This window comes from Chrysemys picta, chromosome 4 (assembly GCF_011386835.1).
Source record: "Chrysemys picta bellii isolate R12L10 chromosome 4, ASM1138683v2, whole genome shotgun sequence".
NCBI classification, from domain to species: Eukaryota; Metazoa; Chordata; order Testudines; family Emydidae; genus Chrysemys; species Chrysemys picta.
Window position 1 is genome coordinate 128,748,194 of NC_088794.1, and position 26,391 is coordinate 128,774,584.

At 39.3% G+C, this 26,391-nt stretch overlaps 1 protein-coding gene across 11 annotated transcripts in view; it reads right to left on the bottom strand.

Annotated features, from left to right (window-relative positions):
* Positions 1–107: 107 nt before the first annotated feature.
* ATG2B (autophagy related 2B) overlaps positions 108–26,391 on the bottom strand; it is a 77,955-nt gene continuing 51,671 nt past the window's right edge. For 7 of the 11 annotated variants that reach the window (XM_065593562.1, XM_065593561.1, XM_065593558.1 and 4 more), the window contains 15 exons: positions 25,986–26,156; positions 25,217–25,358; positions 24,471–24,673; positions 22,911–23,137; positions 22,188–22,296; positions 19,703–19,897; positions 18,780–18,881; positions 17,069–17,147; positions 11,819–12,023; positions 10,666–10,735; positions 9,955–10,037; positions 8,057–8,178; positions 7,769–7,923; positions 5,425–5,574; positions 108–4,022 (listed from right to left, as the gene is read on the bottom strand). In XM_065593562.1, the coding sequence (XP_065449634.1) occupies positions 3,792–4,022; positions 5,425–5,574; positions 7,769–7,923; positions 8,057–8,178; positions 9,955–10,037; positions 10,666–10,735; positions 11,819–12,023; positions 17,069–17,147; positions 18,780–18,881; positions 19,703–19,897; positions 22,188–22,296; positions 22,911–23,137; positions 24,471–24,673; positions 25,217–25,358; positions 25,986–26,156 (2,244 nt within the window). In that variant the 3' untranslated portion in view covers positions 108–3,791. Of the gene's footprint in view, positions 4,023–5,424; positions 5,575–7,768; positions 7,924–8,056; positions 8,179–9,954; positions 10,076–10,665; positions 10,736–11,818; positions 12,024–17,068; positions 17,148–18,779; positions 18,882–19,702; positions 19,898–22,187; positions 22,297–22,910; positions 23,138–24,470; positions 24,674–25,216; positions 25,359–25,985; positions 26,157–26,391 lie in introns of those variants that run through there. The other 4 variants (XM_065593560.1, XM_065593559.1, XM_042858684.2 and 1 more) reach the window with 2 other exon arrangements.

Sequence of the window (26,391 nt, forward strand, 5' to 3'; positions counted from 1 at the left end):
CATTTTAATATACTAAAATATACATCAAGATTGGTGCAGATAAGTTATGATCTAAAAATAGTTCTCAAATATATATGGAGGGCGCAAGTACTTTAAGCAAAATAAAGGAAGATTAAATATTTTAATTCTTTTCAAGAGTGGTTTTTAACTTCATAAGATTCGACTCTCTTTGCACTAACAAATTATATACAAACAATGCCACAAAACTACTTTACCAGCAAATATGTAAAAAATATACACATACATATACACACAGATCCTTTTCTGTCTAAGCTACATTAGGGTGTTTTTTTAAAGGAAACCCAGTGTAAATACATGATTAATATTTAAGTACTAACTGCAATTAATTATTTTTTTTAATTTGTAAACAAGATTCATAGCAAGTTAAAGTAGTTGAGAGAAGCATACATTGTGAAGGTTGGAAATGGATGAGACTGGATGAAAAGATGGGTGTAAAATGATTTAATATATACACATGTTGAAAAAGCTTGTATTGCTGTGAGAACTGGGATAGTTTGGAATATACACTTAATCTAAATTAATTGCTGGATTTCACTGTTATTTTACAACAAACAAACCAAAAACAAAAATACCCCAAAAACATTTGAATGTACTTAAAATTTGGGTATCACATTTTCAGGGGTCGGGATCAACTCCAGTAACAAAGGAATTTAGCTTGTTGATGTCATCCTGCCATTTAATAGCATTTTGCTTTATCAAGAAAACCCATCTCACTAGTGACATTAAACACTGATAAACTGTACAATAGCAAATAAGAGATGCAAAAAACAAACAAACAAAAAAAACCACTGTAACTGATCTTTTTAGTGATGAAAAAAATTAAACATGGACAGCCACCAAGTATGTAGTCATTGGCGACATGACTACATGTCCCTAATCTATGTGCAAGTAAGTAGAGGGTATACTGTATTACTAAAATTGTGTTCTGCTCTGCAGTTTAACAACTGCCAACTAATACCTGAAAGGAAATGGAAGCTGCTTCTGAATGGAGCGAGTTATAGGCTCCTCTTAGTCACATGTTTATAAATAAATTTTTAAGAATGATGGAAGTGATCTCTACACCAGGTACTTCCAGGGCACTTGCCACTACAGTGTTAAGAGCCAAGATGCTTAAGAAAATCAAGATGACAGTTTTGAGCCTGTCTCCCTGTATAGCATCAGACAAAGCAGTATTAAAAAGTAGCATCGGTCAGTATTTACACCTTTGTGAATACGTATAGGGAAGAAAGCAAAATAGAATTGTCTGTTATTTACACATCTGCACATTATACAGTGTGTTCAGATCTGTTTAAGCTCATTAGGAGTCATGAAAAGTGTTAATAACTGTAACAGAGTTTGTTACAATGAAGAGCTCAAGTACAATAACCTTATCGCAAACCTCATCATGCTAATGCAGATATACAGCACTGGATTTGGAAGTTTGTGTGCCAATTACATATACACAGATGTATCAGCCACTATAATCAAAGTTTTAGTTAAACCTTATCCTGTGTATTTTGTAAAGTGCCCCCCCCCCCCACACACACATTTATAGTAACGAATAGAATATGTGGTGAATCCCTTTTTCTATACCCTATACAATTTTCTGATTAAGAACATAGGGTATCCACATCTGCAACACATTTTAAGACAGTGTCCTAGTTTAAAGGTTGAATTTATTTATTTATTTTTTATTTAAATGTAAACCTTTCTGTGCTGCTTTTGCAACCTAAACAAAATTCTTCTAGCCTATGAGAACCAAGAAGCTAACCATAAACGGATCAGTTTTACTGAGCAGGTTGAATGAGTTGCAAGCAGTAAACAGACAGCACAAATAGTGAAAAGTGAAGTTTGAAAATTTGAACTATTAAGAGACTTAATGAAAAAGAGAGCTTATAAAAATATAATATACCTTGACAGTGTGGATCTGTGTAGAAATAATATATTCTAAGGGCATCTCCCTGTACACTTTGATTGTGGGGAATCTGCAAATGAAGTAAAACTAAATAGCCCTTTCTTTAAATTCAACTGTCAAAAATAGTTTATGTATATGATAAATAGACAGAGCTACACTGTCTATTACAGTATATGCCAATTAACTTGGACATACCTTTACCAGCATGGCTGATATACTGGTATACTAGCCTAATAGTTGCAAATGGTAATGACTGCAGCTACAATATACTACTTATAACATAATTCCACTTATGAGGATTCATTCAAGCGATTCAAGTGATTATGATGCATTTACCCAGGTGTGAAATGCTCACCTGTGATCTTTTAATATAGAAATTACCAAATAATTGACAAGGAAAAAAATAAACCCAAACCCAAAAACAAACCCTAAAGAAAGATGAAGTGCAGTAAGTATTCTATTTCAGTACAATAGTTCACATCATTAAATCTTCACAGTTTTTGGGAGGTGGGGAGTGGAAGTTAAATGGCATCTCCTCTCAGCTGTGACAAGATGCTTAATTGATACAACCAGCCAGTGACGGGGTACCCCAATTAAGTGGATTCTAGTATATCTAACAAACCCAGCAGTAAAATGTGCCATTTTTAAAACCAATGACATTTTGCTTAAAAAAAAAAAAAAAAAAAAAAAGGCAGAAGCTGAATGAATTGCTACTCATGACATTCAGTTAATATTGTATTATAGGAGTTTTGAAATATACCATGTTGTGAGAATGGCAAAAAACAATAGTTTGTAATAATGTAACCTTTAAATAAAGGGAAGATTATTAAAATATATTCTGCATATTATTTTAAACTAAATTATGAAATTGTATTTTTTGTACTCTGCTTAGGGTACCTCATCTAAACAGAAACCTCTTTCCTACACCAGTTCTATAACTGCTTTATATTTAAAGTATAATTATTTCATGATAGGCATCAGTACATCAGAAGACAAAGAAACTAGTATTTTTCATTTAATAGGTAGTTTAAACAAAGGTAAGACACATTGCATTTTGTTTTTCTTCCCTTAAAATTTTCATCAAATGTTGTCCCTTTCAATAATTTGCATAAGTTTCTAAATCATAAAGGATAATGCACATTACTGTTTATTCACACTATAAAAAAAAAGCACAATATACAGGCCATATCCTTTAAAGTGCAACACAACAGAACATGTCTGCAACATTCAGGTTCTTCAAAAGCCCACAGAAGTAGGAATTTGATATTTAGGAGGACAATTATTGTTCACAAGCACATGAACACTGAGTGTAATTTCTGAACAGTTACCAAGAGACTGTCCTTGTTGTAAGTGCCACACTAAAAACAATGCTCATGACCCATAAAATTATAACATTCTGTCTGACTTCTTATCATATGGCTTCCATGTCTGATGTCCAAAACGAAATTCTTACTCTTTAGTTACTGAAGAGCATCTATGGAGCTCTTTATTGAAGATAGTTCTTCGAGCATGCTCAATAAAACTTTTAATATACACACAAAGGGACTGCTGATTCTAATGGCAAATCAAATGAACCAAGAAAAATATGGTAATTGAAATACAGCAAGCATGTTTCTGACTTGGCAGCAAATGCTCCACTGTGTTTGACACTAGCTACCAAATGTTTTGGTAGCATGCAGCATGTCCACAAGCAAGTACCAATTTGCTTTTCATTTCTGAACTTTTTGGTTGCATGTTTTGATATTAAATTGTTTGAAAACCTCGTTCCTGAGATGAGCACAATAAAATGAAATGAGTTCCATCTAAAGCTGCCACTGGGACATAATGTGATGTATTTCCAGCATCGTTATTCTCTTGCTGAGTCATATTTAAAATATCAATCCTCGCCAAGGCGCCATTTCTGTGACTCTTCTTGACGCACATCTGGCCGGATTTGGTTTCTCATTCCACCTAAAACATTTGAGGTTGCCTCTGTTGCGACAATCAGAGGTTTCACCACAGCTGGTGGAATTTGGCGGAGGACTCCTCCTACTGCTCCCGTTACCCCTCTGTTCTCATGCTCTCGAGCAGCAGTTTCATATATGGTCTGGGCAGTGTCTGTAATTCCCTGGGGAAATTAAAAAAAAATAATAAAAAAAAAATCAGTTACCTAAGAAGAAAATCCATCCTCTTCACGTTAGGGCTTGTCTACGTGGTGGGGTAATGCACTCTATGGGAGTGTGATTTCTAAAGCACACTAATATGCTGCGCATAAATTGGTCTGTGTAGCCCTGCTGTTGTGCACTAATGGTTCCCTAGTGCACTTTAATGTAGAACTGTTTCAAACAGCACTATGTAAAAGTGCGCCAGCAGAGTCTACATGGACCAATTAATGTGCAACACATTAGTGTGCTTTAGAACTCAAATCCGCATGGAGTGCATTACCCATTGTGTAGACAAGCCCTTGCTCAGCAGAAAACTATTTGTGTGTATTACATCAACATTTTACCGTAACTAGACAAGTTTAATGTGGTCATTTTGATATTTTTCTTATTAAAATCTGATAAACATAGGAAGACTGATTTAATAGAATTGCTTGGGGGAAACTTCTTGGGCAGTGAAGGTAGCAGGTTTGGGCTATTCCAAAATGATGGAACTCACTGAAACTTCCTCACCTCTATTAGACTCACCTGTCCTCCAACTATTGTTGTCACACAAATGTCACCCCAAATAATGACCAGAATAAAAAAAAAAAAAATGGACAATTTTTACTAACACACAATAGGTGAAACAAACAACTGAAACACAATATAACTAACTACATCACAGCTAATAATTCAACCTTTTAACATGCTGCTATGGTAAAGAAAGACAAATTTCATTTGTTTCATGCACAGGCTGCTGCTTAAATCATAAAAGCCTGAAATTTAATTTTAGATGCCACAAAATAAGAAAAACCCCTACAACCTTCTAAGGTTGTTGATTTTCACTAGGACAAATCAGCATAACACTATCAAGGGAGATTAGGTTGGATATTAGGAAAAGGTTTCTAACTAAAAGGATAGTTAAGCATGGGAACAAGTTATGTACTGAGGCTGTGGAATCCTCATCATTGGAGATTTCTAAGAACAGGTTAGACAAACACCTGTCAGGGATGGTTTAGGTATACTTAATCCTGCCTCAGCTCAGGGGAAAAGAGCAGATGACCTGTTGAGGTCCCTTTCAGCCCCACATTTCTATGATTCCATGAATGCAAATCTATAGAACACAGATTTTCTATTGACTCAGGTTATAATTCATCTTGTTTGCAAGGTGCCTTGGCCTAATTCTGTTTCTCAGATTTTCCCTATGTGTGAGGCTTTTATAGGGTTTGGTCTAATGAATTAGATTGTATGTTTCAAATGATCTGACATTTCTCGCCAGCTGAAATTTCAAAATAAGAACTTTTTAATACCATCTTACATATTTCATATTTTGCTTTAACAAGGTTTAATTGCAGTTTGGTCAAAAATAACAGCATTTTTGCATACCTCTTTTACCACACTGTATGCTTTGGCCACACCTTCCCGTAAGTCTACTGGCTGATGAGCTAAGCGATGCCGAGAGAAACGTTTGACCTTTTTTGTCTCAATACAACTAGGACCTGGGGAGACCATGTCATAAGCAGTTTCTGCAGCTGCCTAGGGATCAGTTCAAATGAAAAATAAATTAGTATATTCTTAATATAGCATTTGATCACATACCTAACCAAAACAATTTACAAAAATTACAATGATAATCCAGCATGTACGTTCTTGGTTTTTTTTTTTTTAAATATATAAATATGCATTTTACATGCATTCCTCCCTCCTTCAGTTGTTACCACAATACTGGCAAAATAGGTGTTAAAAAAGGGCAGACAAACATGGCGTCAGAAGGTTTATATTACACTCCACATTACATATTAGTAAAACAGTCTCATCACTTTTACACACAGAACCACAACACAAGTCATCAGAAATAACATAATTTATGTTCTGCCTCCTTCCCTCTATCTCAATGTACAGAGATACCATAACATTAAAACCCCTTTTTTATTTTGTTTCACAGTGGAATAATTTTAAATCAAGGTGATTTTAATCACTGACTTAAATGATCATTTAAATAACTTAAAAAGAAAATTGATTTAAATCAGGTTGGGGCAGGGCCAGCTTCAGCATTTCTGCTGCCCCAAGCAAAAAAAAAGCCGCGATCGCAATCAGTGGCAGCAATTGGGAAAAAAAAAAAAAGCCGCGATCGGCAGCGGCGGCAGGTCCTTCGCTCCTAGAGGGAGTGAGGGACCTGGCGCCCCTGAATTGCCGCAGGTGCCGCCCCTCTCCCTTGGCCACCCCAAGCACCTGCTTGTTAAGGTGGTGCCTGGAGCCGACCCTGGGTTGGGGCTTTGTAAAAATATCTTGAAAATTTATGCCACTGCAATTTTAAATTATCTTATAATAAACTAAATTATAAATGCTGCTTTTTAATTGTCGCTACTAGTAAGGTTTATATTTTATTTGAATTTTACAAAATGGCAGTAGTTGAAAATTGAAAATTAAGGCTCTGTTCCTAAAACACACAAGCAGGTATGTACCTTTACTCATATGAATAATGCCATTGACTTCAATGGGAAATCTCATATGCATAAAGTTAAAAATGTGCGCAGTAAGTATTTGCAGCTTCAGGGGCTAAAATTGTAATTTTAATAAACTCTTTTCTCTTAGTGCATAAACAGTTTTCATTTCAAAACAAAATTACTTCAGTGTTAACAGCAGAAAGTTATTCTGAGTTTGAAAACATTAATAAAGTTAACGTGAACTTTTTATATACACAAGCCAAAATTTTCAGAAGTAGGAGCCTAAAGCTAGGCTTCTAAACCCATATTTAGGTGCCTATGCTGGGATATTCAAAAGCACCTGAGTGACTCAAGAGCACAAGTCCCACTGATATCAAAACTACAAATCCTAGTGGAAGAGTACAGCTTTGTCCAAGCATTTTGGCTTTTCTGACTCTTGGGGCTGGTCTACACTGGAGGGGGGGGGATCAATCTAAGATATGCAACTTCAGCTACGAGAATAGAGTAGCTGAAGTCGATGTATCTTAGATCGACTTACCTCCTGTCCTCACGGCGCGGGATAGATGGCCGCGGCTCCCCCGTCGACTCCGCTTCCTCCTCTCGCTCTGGTGGAGTTCCGGAGTCGATGGGGAGCGTGTTCGGGGATCGATTTATCGCGTCTAGACGAGACGCGATAAATCGATCCCTGATAGATCGATTGCTACACGCCGATCCGGCGGGTAGTGAAGACGTACCCTTGGATGTTCAATAGATTAGAAGGGGGTGTTGGCTGCAAATACAGCACAAGCTGTTTGCTTACAATTTTGTGCTGATCTCACAGTAGGGATGAGCCCCTGGGCTTGTCTCTCTCAGCATGGATGAGCATTTTAAGAATAAAACTTCTTAGTGGAAAAAAATTCCTATGTGACATCTAAAATATGTAATTCTTCTAACAAGGACAAAATATCCACTTTCACAATTAAAGACTATAAAATGGGAGGAGGATGGTAAAAAAAGGCAACATATACATTACAAATCATAACAGAAATTGAAAAATTATTTTTAACTTTTTAAAGAATTATTTTTATCTACCCTGATTTATTTGCTGTCAGTATTTCCATATTGCAAGTGTTTCAAGTGAAATCAAATAAGCCCTCTGGGTAGAGACCATCTGTTTTCCATTTTTGTACAGCACCCATCACTGTGAGGCCTTGATCCTCAGTGGGGCCCTTGGGGACTACCATAATAATTATTACTAAAAAACTTGTTCTCTTGTCTAACCTCAGATATAATGTAAAATGTACCTGTATGGTTTGAACCATTCTGTTTGTTAGCTCTAAAGCTGCCATTGCAGTGGAAGTACCAAAGGAAGCTGCTCCTCTTTGAAAGCCTCTTACAATACGACCATCCTTTCGGTACTGTTCTATTGGTAACCACACTAAGTCCTTCAGACCTTGAACTGAAATTACAGCCAGAATGCAAAACACATAACTTGTTACATAAACCTTTATACCTTGGAAGCTGCTAAATGCTATATTCAGATTATTTTACCAGTGTGATATGTATTTGAACAGTAACAGAACTGAACTCACCTAATTGCACTAATGAATGCATAGGTCCTACTCCTCCCAGGATTCCTGGTAGCTGGTTTTTCTTTATGTCATTAAGCCATTCAGTGATGGCATAAGAGAATAGCTTATCCACACCTAACAAACTGTAACAGACAGAGTTATTAGTACTATGAAAAGCAATGATAACTAAAGCTTTTGATACTGTCTCGCATGACCTTCTCATAAACAAACGAGGGAAATGCAACCTAGATGGAGCTACTATAAGGTGGGTGCAAAACTGGTTGGAAAACTGTTCCCAGAGAGTAGTTATCAGTGGTTCACAGGACAACGAGTGGGGTCCCGCAGGGATCAGTTCCGGGTCTGGTTCTGTTCAATATCTTCATCAATGATTTAGATAATGGCATAGAGAGTACACTTATAAAGTTTACGGACGATACCAAGCTGGGAGGGCTTGCAAGTGGAGGATAGGATTAAAATTCAAAATGATCTGGACAAACTGGAGAAATGGTCTGAAGTAAACAGGATGAAATTCAATAAGGACAAATACAAAGTACTCCATTTAGGAAGGAACAATCAGATGCACACACACAAAAGGGGAAATGACTGCCTATGTAGGAGTACTGCGGAAAAGGATCTGGGGAGCATAGTGGACCACAAGCTAAATATTAATCAACAGTGTAATGCTGTTTCAAAAAAAGCGAACAGCATTCTGGGATGTATTAGCAGGAGTGTTGTAAGCAGACATGAGAAGTAATTCTTCCGCTCTACTCTGTGCTGATTAGGCCTCAACTGGAATATTTTGTCTAGTTCTGGGCACCACATTTCACGAAAGATGTGGACAAATTGGAGAGAGTCCAGAGAAGAGCAACAAAAATGATTAAAGGTCTAGAAAACATGACCTATGAGGGAAGATTGAAAAAATTGGGTTTGCTTAGTCTGGAAAAGAGAAGACTGAGAGGGGACATGATAAGTTTTCAAGTACGTAAAAGGTTGTTAGAAGGAGGTGGGAGAAAAATTATTTTTCTTAAGCTCTGAGGATAGGACAAGAAGCAATGTGCTTAAATTGCAGCAAGGGAGGTTTAGGTTGGACAGTAGGAAAAACTTCCTCACTATCGGGGTGGCTAAGCGCTGGAATAAATTGCCTAGGGAGGTTGGGGAATCTCCATCATTGGAGATTTTTAAGAGCAGGTTAGACAAACACCTGTCAGAAATGGTCTAGATAATACTTAGTCCTACCATAAGTGCAGGGGACTGGACTAGATGACCTCTCAAGGTCCCTTCCAGTCCTATGATTCTATGGCTTGAGGGATGTTTTTTTCTAGTGAATGAGAATAAGAAAAGACATTTAAACACTAAAATAAGGGGAAAAGTGAAGACTCAAATGCCATACTCACTTACCCTGCCAGTTTACCCCTGGCAAACTGAGGTATTTATCTTTGTGCTCTCCCCAGTAAAAAAAAAATATACATCTACAATTGCATTCTGGGATATGTTAGTGGAAGAAAACTTGTGGGGAAAATTGATGAAGAAGAAGCACAGCTTCATGTTATTCCCATAGGCTTTGAATCAGGAAAGAACTTAAGTATGTGTTTAATTTTAAGATTTTATGGTCAAGTTCAGTACATGGTTAAGAGTTGTTTTGAACAGAGCCATATTAGACATATTGTTCCTGAATTGGAGCCGTATTAGACAATTCTCAGTCCTAGTTTTCAACTCATTCACACCACAAATGTCTATAAACAAACAGTTTAAGTGCATTAAAAATGAAGTTTCTCCTTATAAAAATCATTGCAGTGTGCTCTGAATTTTAAATATGCTTAATATGAGAATTTGCTTTTTGCTTGGTATACCCAAGTACTTACAACGTCCACATCCAATTTCCAGAAAAAAAAAATCATATTAAAATGTTGTAAACTCACCCATGTCGATAGCAAAGTCTCTTCAACTTTAACTCTGAGCAGTTTAATTGTGCAAGACCAATCAAAATCCCAGCTAACGTACCCTGAAAATTAAATACTTGGTCAATCTGCGATACGCAATCTGAAGTTGGGAAATAAATATTTAAGAACCTTGGATCAAACACAAATTTTATTAAATATATTTTAAATTGCATACATGGAAATAAAACCTACCCCCATAGCCCCTATTTATTTTATTACAGCATTTTGAACTATGCCAGATGAAAACTGACACAAGGTGCTTTGGATAAAGAAGCCGCAATACCAACTTAGCAAACTGGTGTAAGGGAAATCTTTTGATGGCACAGGCCTCTCCAGCAGTACGGAGGTGTATCAAGGAGTGCACCCAACGGCATAGCTGGAGCTCTAATGCACTTCAAGCATCCTCAGCTGGTGGCATAGTCCCTTGAGGGCCATTCCTGCTGGGTGAAAGTGTGCTGAATAACACTTCCTGTGCTGAATAATGGTGAACCAGACCCAAGGATCTACCCTATTGTTCTCACGTAATAGTTCCATGTTATTTAGTTTCACTGAAAGTTTAAATAAGTAATACTTGAGAATTTTCAAGACTACACTGTAGATGGGTAGGTAGCACAAAGGATAGTTCTGCTCATAGAAAGAAAACACACAAAACATCAGTTTTATCAGATAGTCTCTATGTTGTCAACAAACCTGATCCATTGAGACATGTTTGCCATGGTAATCAAGACGTATTGGAACTTCTGATATAAATCGAAATTCTCTGAAATATACAAAGGAAACAATCAATTTATTAAAGTGAGAGAAACTGAAACAGGAAATAAATGAAGCCACTCAAAAGGAAAACCAAAGTATGAACCACAAATAGGTGCATGTCACATTATAAAATGATTCTCTTCAGCTTTTTTGTAAGGCATATATTACTGTAGTCCACCTTAGACTGTTGTTCTACTCCAAAATGTGAGCATAAAAAGCAATGTGGCGTTTCATGTTCACTGTTTCAATGACTTCCACATCAAATTGTAAAAGTTTATATCATCTTTTTCTAACTATCAGCCCAGCAAATTCATCTTGAGATCAGAAAGTCAAGCTGTATTCCTTCTGAATACTGTATCAGCACAATCTTTTCCATGGGCCAATTCTGCCCTTAGTTACACTGGTGCAACTGTATTGTTTTCAGTGCCTTTGCACACATGAAAAAGAGAGCAGAATTTGGCCCAGCAATCGGAATGTAGTTAACCATTCTGTTGATGATGCACGGGCTGGAACAGAATCTAGCTCACTCTCCCACAGCTTGGTTCTGCAGTGCTAACAAAAGTTAAAAGTTAATTGTTATAACGTAAGTAGATATAACTCAATACATAAGGCAGAACTGTTGAATAAGAAGGTGCAATTTCTTCAGTCACTTTTTAGGTCAAAACTACTTTAAAGCTCATCTCATGATATTTTACTATTGTAACCCTCTTCTCTCCCGTAACACCCAGACCCTCCCTTAATTCACGGTCATCCTTGATTGTGTTAATTTTAATTTAGACTCAGCTCTTCAGTGCAGGGACCAGTCATTTTATTTCTTGGTAACACACCTTGCTCATCTATGGTGATGTATCAGAGCTTTTATTGAATTTCATTTTCTTCATATACACGTGACAGTTTGAAAAAGCTAACAGGAAATTCAAGAAATGGTTATTTTTCAATGATACATCATAGTATTATATTTAAGCTCTGGAAGAAAAAGATAATGCCCACTGAGGCTGCACAGAAATTATTGTAATGCCATATTTTATAAAAAGCAACAAAAATGATAGAATACATGCAGACCTCTGGAAATCTTGCAACCAAAATTTACCTGAAAAAGACTGGTTGATCGCTGAACGATGTCTCTTCAGGTGAAAAACGATGGTCCTCTCCATTAACCATATCCACAGAATCAACACTATCATTTTGGCTTGTTTGCTTGTGTACTGAGAAAGAAATGACTGGGCTTGGGTCCTTGAAACTGCTGACATGCTTGGGCAAACTACAGGTTACATCAGCACCAGGAGACTTTTTAACTGAGATAATAAAAATTTACATACAGTAAACAAATAATTCATAGTCTTTCACAGTAATTTCAAGCAGCCTGTTAAATAAGTGTTTTGATTTGTTTTTGTCTCTAATGAAACAAATCCATGCTGTTATAGTTAAATGCACTGTGGTGTATAAAAAACGGTTACTCACCTTCTCGTAACTGTTGTTCTTTGAGATGTGTTGTTCCCGTCCATTCCAATCAGGTGTGCGTGCTGTGTGCACTTAGCAGGTCCCGTCAGGTCGGCTGTGGAGCCCCCTGAAGTGGCTCCTTCATGGCGCTCGATGTATGACCCTGCTGATCTGACCCCTCTTCAGTTCCTTCTTACCGGCTACTCTGACAGTGGGGAAGGAGGGTGGGTATTGGAATGGACGTGAACAACACATCTCGAAGAACAACAGTTATGAGAAGATGATTAACTGTTTTTTCTTCTTCAAGTGCTTGTTCACGTCCATTCCAATCAGGTGACTCCCAAGCGCTACCCTGGAGGTGGGGTTGGAGTTAAGGAATCGCTGACTGGAGCACCACCCTGCCGAATGCTGCATCATCTCTGGCTTGTTGGATGATAGCATAGCAAGAGGTAAACGTATGCACCGATGACCAATCTGCTGCCCTGCAGATCTCTTGTATCAGGATCTGGGCCAGGAATGCAGCTGACGAGGCTTGTGCCCTTGCTCTTGTGTGGCACCGGGGAAGTCAAGCGGTGTCATGGGTATGGAGCCAGGGAGCGCCAGTGCCAAGGGTCTCTTGTGGTAGAGTCCTTCCTCGGCACTGTGTTGCCTATGGATGCCAGAGCACTCCGTATGGATACGCCCGGTGCCGGCGGTCCGCAGCCAGCTGTGGGCGGAGAGCAGATTCCATTAATAGATGCTTTAGTCGGAAATCACACTCCTATTTGGTTCTTGGCTGAAAAGCCCTGCAGATTTTGCACCTTTCCATTTGGTTCGCTTCCCCCAGCCACTTTAGACAAGAGTCATAGGGGTCACTGATGGGCATAGGCTTATTACAAGCACTGCAGGGAGCCTGAGAGGGGTTAGGGATTGGGGAGAGACCCCCATTCCTAACCTACTATTTAGCTATACTAAATTACTATAATACTAACTATAACTGTAATGACTAATAGAAGAACGCTAAGGGAGCACTTGCTGAGCAAGTAAGCACTGTTCCAACGGTAGGAAGGAACTGAAGGGGGGTCGGGTCGAGTTGGCCGGGTCATATATTGAGTGCCATGAAGGCGCCACTCCAGGGGGATCCACAGCCCTCCGACGACTGTGCGTGCGCACACACCTGGTTGGAATCGACGTGAACAAGCACTTCAAGAACAACAACACTGGATTTTCACAAGAATAGTAATATGTGTAAAATGCTCCCAATATGTAAAGTTATAAATAGTTCTATAGGTAGCTAAAGCTAACAAATAAATCATTAGAAAAAGGTCAGGAGTAAAAATTTATGGTAAAAAGCTCTTGATGAGAAACTGAGTAAAATTCTCAGAATTTCAAGTAAACCTTTGTAATTTCTAAGCATTTGTAGGCTTGCAATAGCATTCATGGAATTTTAACGGAAACCCTACTGAGAATTACACAGCCTGTATATTTCTGCAAGTTGCACCACGGAAAGTAGGTGATTTAAGATTGTTTACATACATAGAAGAGAATACAATATAGTCAAAGGGGGAATAATTCTTAATTACAAAAAATCTTATTCTCTCATTTTTGGCCAGATTTACAATGACAGTTGGATGGAAATACTACTTTAACTTAATACTAACATTTTACTACTTGTACATAAATGTAGGATACGATTCCTTCTGCAAGAACTGCATTTAACTTTAAATTAGTAACTACACATACCCTTTAAGAGAGAGGGAGAAAAAAGCATTTGTTTTGTTTATCCATAGCTCCAACACTTTACACATATGCTCACAACTTTTCCGAAGCCTTCACTAATATGCTTCAATTTTTGGGTGCCCAACTCGAGAGACATCTTGTGATTGGTTTTCAGAGGTGCTGAGGACTTATGTGGGTATCCAAAAACTGATGAAGAAACAGAACTGTGGTTCTTCGAGATGTGATGCAGATGTGTATTCCACTTAGATGTGTGCATTCCCAGCACACCGGAGCCAGAGACTTTTCCCTAGAAGTACCCATAGAGGGGCGATGCTCGCGCCTCCCCTGGCTATATGAGGCAGCGCCGCCCCAACCCCCCTCAGTTCCTTCCAATCGAAAGCCCACAGAAGGAGACTCCGATGCAAAGGGGATGGAGGGTGGGTCATGGAATACAAGCCTGAATCACATCTCAAAGAAACATAGTTACAGTAAGTAATTACTTCTTCTTCAAGTAGTTCCAGATGTGCTTTCCACTTAGGTGACTCACAAGCAGTACCCCAATCTGAAGGTGGGGCTCTGAGTCTAAGAAATAGGGACTGTAGGACCACCCTTTGGAGGCCTGCATCCACTCTGGAAGATACAGTAATAGCATAATGGTCCTTAAATGTACATATGGATGACCACCTGGCTGCCATGCAAATGTCCAGTATGGAAACGTCACTGAGGAACGCTATTGCTGTCACTTGCGCTCTCATGGATTAAGCCCATAGCCGTGGAGGAGGCATAGCCGAAGCGCTCTCATACTCAGTCTTGATATAGGATGTTATCCATCTAGAGAGGGTCTGTGCAGAGACCACTCACTCCTTCATGCAGTCCGCATATGATACGAACAGGTGAGGTGAAACATAAAATGGCTTAGGACAGTCTAGATAAAAGGCTAGACATCACCTGACATCCAGAGCATGGAGGCACTGTTCTTCTGGGGAAGAGCACAGCTTAGGGAAAAGCACAGGTAAATACACTGCCTGATTCAGAAGAAACTGAGAGACCACCTTGGATAAAACCTTTGGGTGTGGTCGCAGCGTTAACTTGTCCTTAGAGAACTGAGTGTAAGGCGGTTTAGGGCCTGCAACTCTCTCACCCTTCTTGCCAAAGTGATGGCTATTAGGAAAGTGTTTTTTTAAGACAGGAGGGGCAGCAGACAGGACACAAGAGGCTCAAATGGAGGGGCCATCAGAGCCACCAAAACCATGTTTAGGTCCCACAAGGGAGCCGAATCTCAGACCGGAGGATGCAAGCAAATAAACCCTTTCAGAAATCTCCTCACCATGGTACTGGGGGGAAAAAAATGAATTCCCCTGAATAGGGGGATGAAACACAGATATAGTTGCCAAATGGACTCTCAGCAAACTGAGTGCAAGGTCCAATTTCTGAAGACGTAGCAGATACTCTAAGATGTCCTGGATGGAATCCCTTGTCATTTGGGTCCCATGGGCCAAGGATCACAGTGAGAATCTCTTCCACTTTGATAAGTAGGCCATTCTAATGGAGGATTTTGTATTGTTGAGTAAGACTTGTTGGATAGCTGCCGAACATTGCTGGAGCACCCACAGAAAAAAATTAGTGGGTGCTTAGCACGCACGGGCAGCCAGCTCCCCCGCTCCCAGCTCCCCCGCTCCCATCTCCAGCGCCTCCCACCTGCTGGCGGCCTGCTGATCAACCCCTTCTGCCTCCCGCCCACCGCAATCAGCTCTTCTGTGGTGTGCAGAAGGCACTGTGCGGGGAGGAGCGGGGACAGGGTGTGCTCAGTGGTGGGGGGCAGAACTGGGCAAGAAGAGGCAGGGCAGGGGTGGATCTGGGGTGGGAAGAGGCAGGGAGGGAGTGGGGGCTTGGGAGAAGGGGCGGGGTCTGGGATGGAGCAGGGGGTTGAGCATCCCTAGGACCAAAAGGAAGCCAGCGCCTGTGCCTACCCTGCCGGGCTCTGTCATTTCCAGCTGTTATGGCCAAGGAGGCCACTGATATGGGTAGGGCATTGATGGCCAATAGGACCTGGACCCTACTTCCCAGGTTAGGGGCACATGCCAATCCTGGGACCCATATTGGTCCACTGGCGGCCCTCGGAGCTTGTCAGGTGATGTGGAGTGGGAAGATGACAATCCCAACTCAGAATCAGAAGAGCCCTGTGATCTTGGGAACATGGGAGGAGTGATACCCGAGAGAGTCAATAGATGGCCTGATTCATCCATTGCCCAGAACAAGGCAGGAATCGGTGCCCCCAGTGAAGGCAGTCCCGTCGGTACCGAGCATGCCAGTGCCATAGGCAGCATCAGTCCTGGCGCAAACAGCGGTACTGAAGCACCCGAGTGCATTGACGTCGAGGATGGTGAAGGCAGGGGAGCTGAAGAGGGTCCCTGTACTGATTCCAGTACTGGTTTCATCCCCACCATGGGGATGGGAGCAACTGGATGTGGTGCTGACAGACACAAGGGTTCAGCAGCTGGCTCCATCAGAGGGGCTATAGATGGCACACCCCTGGCCAATGGTAAGGGCAGGACTGAAAGGCAGAGGAGATCTGTTGCTGCCTGGTACGCTGATGACGTGGACACTGCTGGGACCGGCATCTCCGTCATCAGTACTGGACTCAATGGAGGCCAGAACCAGAGTTTCCGCCCTTCCCACTCAGTACCAGAGAAGGGTCCAGAGGTACCCGTACAATACTGAACACTGGATTCAGTCCCAATCTGGTTCACGCTTTTTCTGGGGGAGGCAGAGGCGTCATCCTGCAACCTGGAGCAGTCCCGATTGGTTTTATGAGACCTCTTCCTCAGCACCGATGGAGAACAGCTCAAATAGCCAGGGGAAGGGCCATAGCCATGCGGCACAAGCACCACCCTCTATGGGGGCAAACGTCTCTAACTCCAGCACGCTGAGCGCGCATACACCTCATTGGAATACACCTAAGTGGAATACAACTCTGCATCTACTCGAAGAACACCACAAAATTAGAGAACTCTTCTGAAAGCTTTAGGCTTAATAAATTATGTCTAATATAGTTCTTTAGCAAATAGAATAAATTACGTGTATTAGTATACACGCGCGCGCGCACACACACACACACACACACACACACACAAACGAGAGCGAGAAAGAGGAAGAGAGGGGTAGAGTGTGTGTTTCCAGCTTACTACACCAATGATAGTACCTTCTGGATCTGGAGTCATTAAAACTTCCACTTCTGTAGAAAGGCTAGTGAAAAAATCCTTCAGGAAAAACAAGGCATCCTAAAATAAAGAAATAACGCAATCACGTCAAAGGAAAGGAAACAAATCACGTCAATCTAGAGTTCTCTGAAAAAACCATCCGCAATTCTGGATGTTATGTTTCTGTGGGTACTTGCACATCAATCAAAGGAACAAGAGAATACATTTTAGCATCCAGAGCTCAAGTCTTTTTTTCAGTTGCAACCTAAACCAAACAATGCATTGGCCCATATTGTGCAATGGAGAGCCATGGGCAGAAATGTGGGAATCCCCCTTGCATTGCACAGCACGTGGGGCAGTTGCTTTTGCAGTACTGTCCCAATCCCTTTCCTGGAACTCTTCAGAGGGTGGGGGACATGCATGGTCCCTGCACCAACCCTCACAGAATACGGTCTAGAACTATATTATTTTTCCTTTGGCCTCTTCTACGTAGCTAGAGGGGAACCTGTTAGAATGGATCCATTGGAACTGAACTACTAAAAAGCTGAGGAGGTCATTATTGGGGACCCCAGAGCCAATGTGGAGGCCCTTGCTTCCAGGGAACACATAGCAGAATGTGGTTCATTCTCCAGGGACTGAAAAAGTGGACACCATGTACTGGGCAAAGCTAAAATCATGGTATAGGAATGTTTCAAATGGAAATTTTCTTGGCTACTAGATGGCAGCACTTCCATGCGATATTTCTGTTCTTGGTGGATATAGTATGAAACTATTACAGACTATAGCAGGGCAGATTTTAAGAGGCACAAATGGCAGTAAGTTAGGTTTTTATCATCCACTGAAAGCCAATGGAAGGTAGACACGTAAATATCATTTGTACTTTTGAAACTCTCCCCCTCCATAGTCTGCAGAAGTCAGTCAAGGAGAGAATTTCAAAGCCATATTGCTCATTTCTATCAAAACCATGTCATTACACTTCTAAACTTTTAGAACTTCTGGGTTTGGGAGGCCTCACATACAGTGGATACTAAACAAATAAAAAACATCCTGAAAGAACTAATTTCTACCATCTCTTTTCAGTGCTCTCTGCCATTAATGTTCCAAATAGGTGTGAAGGATAACAAATGGCAAAGAGCTTGTGGTACAGCAGTCTTACCATGTCATGTGCTTCTAATTAAAATATTATTGACTTCTCTTCTTCACATTAGAATTCAACATTATTGGACTTACTTTCAAGCCAATGATAATTTACTGGGATGACAAAGCTATACAAGTGTTGCCAAAACATAAAAATGTACTCAAGTCTTTAAAAATTCACTGAATTTTTCAGAAGTCTCACTGAATGAAGTGCAATCTTTGAGAGCATAGCCATTTCTGCAGATATTACTAGTCTTTAAATTAAAAAGTCTAGCCACTATGTTGGCTGGAGCACTAGATAAGCTCAATTGTTAAAAAAAGATTTTTCATATAAAACGGACATAGACAAATGTACAAGGACACATGTACAGCTGGAGGGAATCCAAAGCTACATAACAGAAGGCAATCAAACCCACAAAAGAATTGCATAAAATGTGTATTCGGAGGTTATGAGTGTAAAAGCTATAGTACTCATATTAAATTTCTCCACACAGGCATTTAGAAATTGTACATTGCCACAATCCAAGGGGCACAATGATGCTTCATCTAATGGACAGTGTCTCTAGTATCACCAACCTGGTCGATATTGAGGCGAAGTGGCATTAGTGATACACGTAAACAACATTCCTGTGGGGATCTGCCAGACTCTGGACGGACATGTAATGCTTTAACTGTTAGCTGCAGAACAAGAATGAGACAGAGAAAAACTCAATATATAAAACTCGAAATATAAAAACTCAAACCAAAAACACTGACCAATGAAAAGTGTTCACCTTTCATTCATACTTTGAAATGATTACAACTTCTGTCCTTGTAACATATCTCAATTTGCCAATTATATAGCTAACACAGGATGAGTAACTTATCATGGATTGATGTATGTCTGAAAGATCACTGGAAAAGGAAAGCTACAAATGAAACAGGTCTCCAAAGCCTCTGGACATGAATATACTAGGTGTACATGCCTCCATACGCAGCTGAAATTCAAAGTGTACACACACAAAGTGATGCATACTCAAAACTGAAAATACAGTGCAGCTTAAGTAAGCCTGTGTGTGCTAGATCTATTTTAAAATTGCTATAACCTTGAAAAATAGGATAGAATATTATTTGAGATGACCTTTTATACTAAACTCTACCCACAAGAAATTAAGAAAATAGCCTACATTGACATAAAGCTTATGCTATTACAACATTCCATTATCTCATAAAAAGAAGAACAGGAGGTACTTGTGGCACCTTAGAGACTAACAAATTTATTAGAGCATTTTAAACAATATAATAAACAATAATAAATAATTATTTATTAAAACAAATTTATTATTTGTTAGTCTCTAAGGTGCCACAAGTACTCCTGTTCTTCTTTTTGCGGATACAGACTAACACGGCTGCTACTCTGAAACCTGTCATTATCTCATACTTGCTCTTCTGCAATACCATTCTCACAATTAAAACATTTGGTTACTATAATACCCTATGAATAAGTTTCATAATCTTACCATATTAGAATGTGCTTTTCTGGGCATCTCCTTACTACAGTAGAGATAGAGAAATTTATTCATCTGTGATGTAGCCAAGCGATCTCTGATCTCAAGGTCTTGAACAATAAAAACCTGCCGGGACACTGGCTGCTCCAACAGACTGGATTCACATTCCGGCCCTCCTGGAGGGTATACCTCATGCTGGAATTTCACCTTGGAACAGAAAGGCAAAAGGGGATATTAAGGTCCAATGCATACAAGCCTTTACAATATAACAGTACTGATAAATCTAGGACTTTAAAAATCATGGGTCAGGCTTTAAAATTATGAGATTTTAAAATAAATAAATAAATGGTGGGAGTTTGGGGGTCTGATGTCTGCACTCAGCAGAAAAGACTCCTAACCCTGCTTTGTTTGCACATTCATGTTTTAGGATGAAGATTCAATCTGAAGCAAATGGAAAATACAAACACAAAAAGAGAGGGAGAGAAAAGAGGTGTTTTCCACCTATTCATCCTGCCAGTCTATTATTTTCCTCTCAGTCCTAGGGTGACATTTCCCTCACTGACCAACTGTTCCCCATGCGGTCTTCAGTGACGTTCTGCTTCTGCCCCGTCCCAGGAAACTCATGCTCCTGATCCAGTCAACCTCATCCAGCAACTTTCTCCTCTTACTTCCTTGTCTCTACATACACCCAATCCCTCCATGACTCCAGCCATTATCCTCCCGCAACACTTCACTAATCCTGTTTCCCCCTTGCCCGCTGGCAGCCTCCCCTCCACACAGTGCTTCTCTCCAGCAACCCCCACTTATTCCTCTCCTCCACTCCTATGCTTCGTTAACCCTCAAGTCATCCCCCTCCTTTCCCCCTTCCACACTCAGCAACCTCCCCTCTCCACTATTTAGTGTACAATAGGACTGCAAGCACAGCAAATGGAACAGTGACCTCTGGTGACCAGCAAGGAGCTGAGCAGGCAGCCCAAATTCCTGAGGTTGCCTGAAGATAGAGCAAAAAGAAGAACAGGAGTACTTGTGGCTCTAAGGTGCCACAAGTACTCCTGTTCTTCTTTTTGCGGATACAGACTAACACGGCTGCTACTCTGAAACCTGAAGATAGAGCATGATTGTGAGAATACTTAAAAGTGCCCCCAATCCATGACATTCGTAATAATATTGAGAGTGTTGGCAATGCAGATATCAGCAAATCATCAACTTCTAAGTCAGATCATCTGACATTTGAGCACTGTTCAGAATCCTTATATTTTTCACACTATGACCCCATTATTTTCAGATAAATCAATTGCTATGCTGATGCAAAGATATTCATGTCCTTACACTGCACTAAAGAGAGAAGAAAGCCTTAATATTCTGTTAGGATTAATATGTAAAGCATCCGCAACAATCTAGAGGGAGCCATTACACTTTGACAGGTTTCAGAGTAGCAGCCATGTTAGTCTGAATCCGGAAAAAGAAGAACAGGAGTACTTGTGGCACCTTAGAGACTAACAAATGCTCTAATAAATTTGTTAGTCTCTAAGGTGCCACAAGTACTCCTGTTCTTCTTTTTACACTTTGACAGAATCACTGAAATATTCAAGTGGAATCTTTAACTTTTCTTTTTCCCTCTTTTTACCATGGCAATAGGTCCCTAGAAAAGGATAAAATAGAAAACCATCTCACATTTTGCTGCACATTACCAGTTAATGGGCTGAATTACTTTAAGCAATACAAAATGTACAAGGAATTTGAAGGATAGAAGTAATTTGGCTTTACATAAAATGAAAATGAAAAATGGTTCCGGCTACTTTAAAAAATATCCATCCATTTACTTTAAACTTACTTAACCAGTAGCAGTTTGTTAATGATATTTTTAATAGCCTCACATTCACCTTTCTAAGTTCCATACTAAAGCTGAGTTAAAAATAATTAAATTAAACGTAACTTAGCATAATTTGGTTATAGCAGTAATAGGCTGTTGTGGCAAATGGTGTTAATGATGCTGTGAGGTGATCAAATATTACTGAATATCAAGTTACGGAGTAACCCCAGGCATTTCAGAGCTAATTCCGAGGGAAATGTCTACAACAATGTCTTCATAATAGCAATTTCAATTTGAAGTAAACAGAAAGGAAAGTTATATCATGATAAGGATAGCAAAAGTGGTGGGAAAAAAGGATTCTGTCAAAATAAAAATACTTTAAGGACTAAAAGCAAATATTTTAATAACTGTTCAGCTTCCCTCGTTTCAAATATGGTTGCTAAACAGAGTTGCACTATGCCAACCATGCAGCCCTGCAAACTCATTTGGTAAAGAAATTCTAAGTCCATCACTCAGCATAACTGTGTTAATAGACTTCTGCATCTAAGTAAGATTAATGCTCATTTTTACTGGTAAGCCTTCTAGCTTCATGGAGTCAATAGCTCATCATTAGGGTTTATAAAGTCTTTAGAATATATATTGTATATGCCTTTGTGTCTGCAGATTTTTCTGTTACTATCTCACCTTGCTTAACTGTATTTCCATTAAGAAGTCTGGGTTCCTTCCTCTTCCCCCACATGTCGTACTACGTCCATGTCTTGTTGGTGTGTGAGAAGGAGAAATATGAGGACTACTAGAAGTGGGAGAAAAGGAGTATTTTTTCTGAGTTTAAATTGAAAGTCAGCCCATATCTCTAATCACACAAGCATGCATATTTTACTGGGTTTTACTAAATATTTTTGTGGTGAAAAAAAAAGAAAATTAACTCTGAAAAATTGCTGCATTAATGTAAACTAAAAATATTTCTCATTTTCACTGTAATAGTTATGCAGAGCTTTAGGCACTGCAAAATATTATCAAACATATACACTGTTTCCACTGAATTATCATTAAAAAAAATAACTCCTATTGTTATCCAAAATAATATTCATTCTCCTCCAACCTGCTTAATATCCGCAAAACAGACTCCGTTCTCCAAAACCACCTTCAACACACTCATCCCCAATTAAACCCACTCCCCGCAGGGAAAGCTTGGGAGAATACATTTGACTTTCAATGTACCCTGTAGGTCAACAAATTTGAACTCATTCAGATCAAGGGGTGGGAGAAATACATTCCAGAATTAAATTGAACAGGATATTCATTATAAAAGGAAAGTACATTAAGTTCATCTAACTCTTCGTTTTGAAATCAAATGCAGAATGTGTGGATCTGAAAAAGAAATACTTAGTTACCTAAAGCACTTACATAAAACTTTTAGCTGGAGAAGTAGTAGGTGCAGTCCCAAAATCCTTTCCTCCATAAAGGTGCCAAATAAGAGAGATTTCCTTCACAACATAGCGAACCAAAGGGATAGGAAAATGTAGCGGGGCTTTGCTCATATCGGTCTTTTTTACAGGCAGGCTGAAATGATTGTCTTTTATCAGGATTGCATCATCAACCATTATTTTCACTACTGGCTCCTCCTCTTTCTCCTAAAAAAGTTACACAGGAAAGTGAGTGCAATTCTTAATTTCTTCATTCAGTTGTTTAATTTCTTCAAGATAAATCAGATCAGCGTCCTCTTTGCTTCTATACTATGAAAAATATGGAATACAGCCCCAATAACTGTTCTTGTTTTGGTAATAACAGGTTATATAGGGAAGCTGTAGAATCCATGTATTTGGGGGATTTTAAAAACAGATTAAACAAAACACCAATCACAGACAGTCTAGGTATACTTAATCCTGCCTCAGCACAGAGGGGTGAGGGGTGGACTAGATGATCTCCTGAAATCCCTTCTAGTCCTACATTTCTATAATTCTAAGATTGCATGGTCTCAAGACTCAGAACAGCTCTCTCTTGAAAGTTGTCCCCAATGAGATTACTTTATCTCTCATAGGAGATATCAGGTTAACTGGAAATTGAAAGGAAATAAAATATGACTTCATCCAAACTGAAAAATTAAGTTTTAAAACAAAGAAGTGCTACTCTTATGCTAGTACTGCTGGAGATGGGACTTCTGAGGGTTAGCCAAGTGAATGTGGGGCTCAATATCAGAAGTCTAGAGTTGACTCTGGTCTGTCTAGATAAAGGCAATCTATCAGTGATAGTTTAGTGGTGATACAATGAGGGAAGAGAAGACCTATTTTTAAGTGTCAATGCTCTGTCTCAATTTTTTGTGCAGTGGTGAGACAGACACTGGGAGTTAAGAACTGATGTTTTTGCTGCTGCTGTTGCTGTTTACCCACAGAAACTTTTGTGCAAAGTTTGGTAATAGTGTCTATAACAGCAATGGGAAAAGGCTGGCACTCTTTTTAAATTAAAACTTGGATTTTCTGATGAATGGATACAAGACAAATGCTTGCAAGGATAAAATATCTTGGTAAATACTGTACTTTTCTTATAAGCCTTTTCAACTACACTACATGTTATAAATAAAGATTTGTTGAAATGCCAACACAGGAAAAATGCAAATTTGCTACTAGGTGACAATCATAATAGAAGAGGAGTAAATACTATTTATATATATATTCTAGTATATTTGTTGTCATTCCTGGGAGGAACAATGCATGACGTGAATTCTCAGGTTTATTCCAAAAAATTGCTACATATCTTTTATATGAATGGTGGGACTTCCTCCAAAATGGCAACATTTCAATGACAACAAAATATAAGGAATATTCTCCTCTCTGTACCCCTTACTGACCACCCATCAATGTCAGCAGAAAGTTGGTAGAAAGTTACAAAATCTAAAGGGACAGGTCTCAAATGTACTTCCCTCAATCTATTTTACATCTAGATTTCTTAATATTATGAACTTCTTACAGAAACAACAGCTTTGGGTGCAAAAAGAATGCAGAAGTCATCATTTTCAGTAGGTAGGTCTCCCATCGCCTCTTTAATCAGGTGGTGAGTAAATGAAGTGTATGTGGGACTTGGCTCTTGTGAGATGTTCCCACTTTCATCTGGAAACAGGAAGAGATCTGAGCAAGCTGGTTCCTGGGTTTGAGATTTTTCATCCAAGATTCCTGATATAAAAAAAAGGCATTTCAATGGAAATATCTTTATAAGATTCACACAAGATTAAATGACTGAAATTGTGATATTTAGAATAGTTCAAAAAAATACAATACAATATTCTTAACCAATTTCAAATTGGTATTTAGTTCTTACCATGGCAAAAAAAAAAAAAAAAAAAAAAATCACAGTCCTCTTACATAATCAATTACCTTGTTCTTTCTCCTAATGATTTCTCCCTAGATGACTCTCTTGAATCTAAGTTCTTCCTTTGATACTGTAGACTACTACGCCATCCTCCTGGACTGCCTCGACTGCTATGAATGAGCTCCTGGTTTGATGTAGTATGTCTTATCCCTTTATGTCTGCCCAGACCCCTAATGCACTAAGTCCCAAAGAGTTAAATTTGTTGCCTACTGTTCTAACTATCTGCTCTTACTCCATTACATATGCCTGAATTTAACAGTAAGTTGCCACTTCTGCAATATTGGCATTAAGACTGAAATCTGATATAAAATTTTGAAGTGTTAAACGTGATTCTAGGCTTCTTCTACCGTTAGATTGTGGCCTAATGGGGGAAGCAGCTTGATGGGTCTCAATTTCCTCCATAGCATCACTCATCAAATCCCGTAAAATCTGTTGTTCTGCTTCAGCAAGGACTAGTCCTTGGGAAGATGGTCGGCTAGAGGCATCTGCCTACAAACAGAAGAACTATATAAAGTTACAATTATAAAGAAACTGAAGCACTGTGTTTAACAAGTATTTATGAATATGATTTTTGCTTTCCTGGTTTGGTATTCCAGTGTAAAACCACAGTGTGGAAGATAACTGCATTTTAAAATAAACATTAAACTGGGACTATACTCTAGATTACCCAGGCAAAAAGTTTTTAGCAAAAGTTTTGAAGGTCAGTAACATCACTGTTGAGTGTGAATACACACTGTATTAGAGAAATGCCTAGGTGTCGCAGGGTTTGAAATAGCCATAGGTAGACAGGCATATATATGTCCTAAAATCTTGTCTTCAAAATGAGAATTAAGTGTATCAGGATGGTATTTAAAGGATTTTGTATTGTTGAGCTTAAATGTTATGAGTGCCAAGAGGAAAGGAAAAATTATTGCCAAAAGCAATTACTGTGAGAACTGCTTCAGAGACATTAAGCTCACATGATAAGTTAAGTATTTATGGGAAAAACTCTATAAAAAGTATATATTAATTATTATTACTATGATTATTATTGTGGAAAGCACAGCTAATGTGTCTGATTAGGAAATGTGATGGTGGTAGTGTTATGTGAGTAAGTATTACTTTGCCATTTCATACCTTGGTTTTCCGCTTGACGACTCCAGGTTTAATCTCTGACTTGCTAGGTAGATGCAAATCGCCATAACTCGCAATATACTGTATAAGATTCATTAGCGCAGCACAAGAGTCTGAGCATGTTCGGATATGGATTACATCACTGGAACTGTGTAGCTCAAAGCGTGGCTTAATCTAGGAAGCAATAACGAATAATGACAGAAATCTATCCAAGATCAATTTAACGTTCCATATGAATAATATACACAGATTTATTGTTAACTAGATTACTTAGGGTACGTCTATACCCAGCCGCTAGTTCGGCGGCTGGCAATCGAACTTCTGGGTTCGACTTATCGCGTCTTGTCTGGACGCGATAAGTCGAACCCGGAAGTGCTCGCCGTCGACTGCGGTACTCCAGCTAGACGAG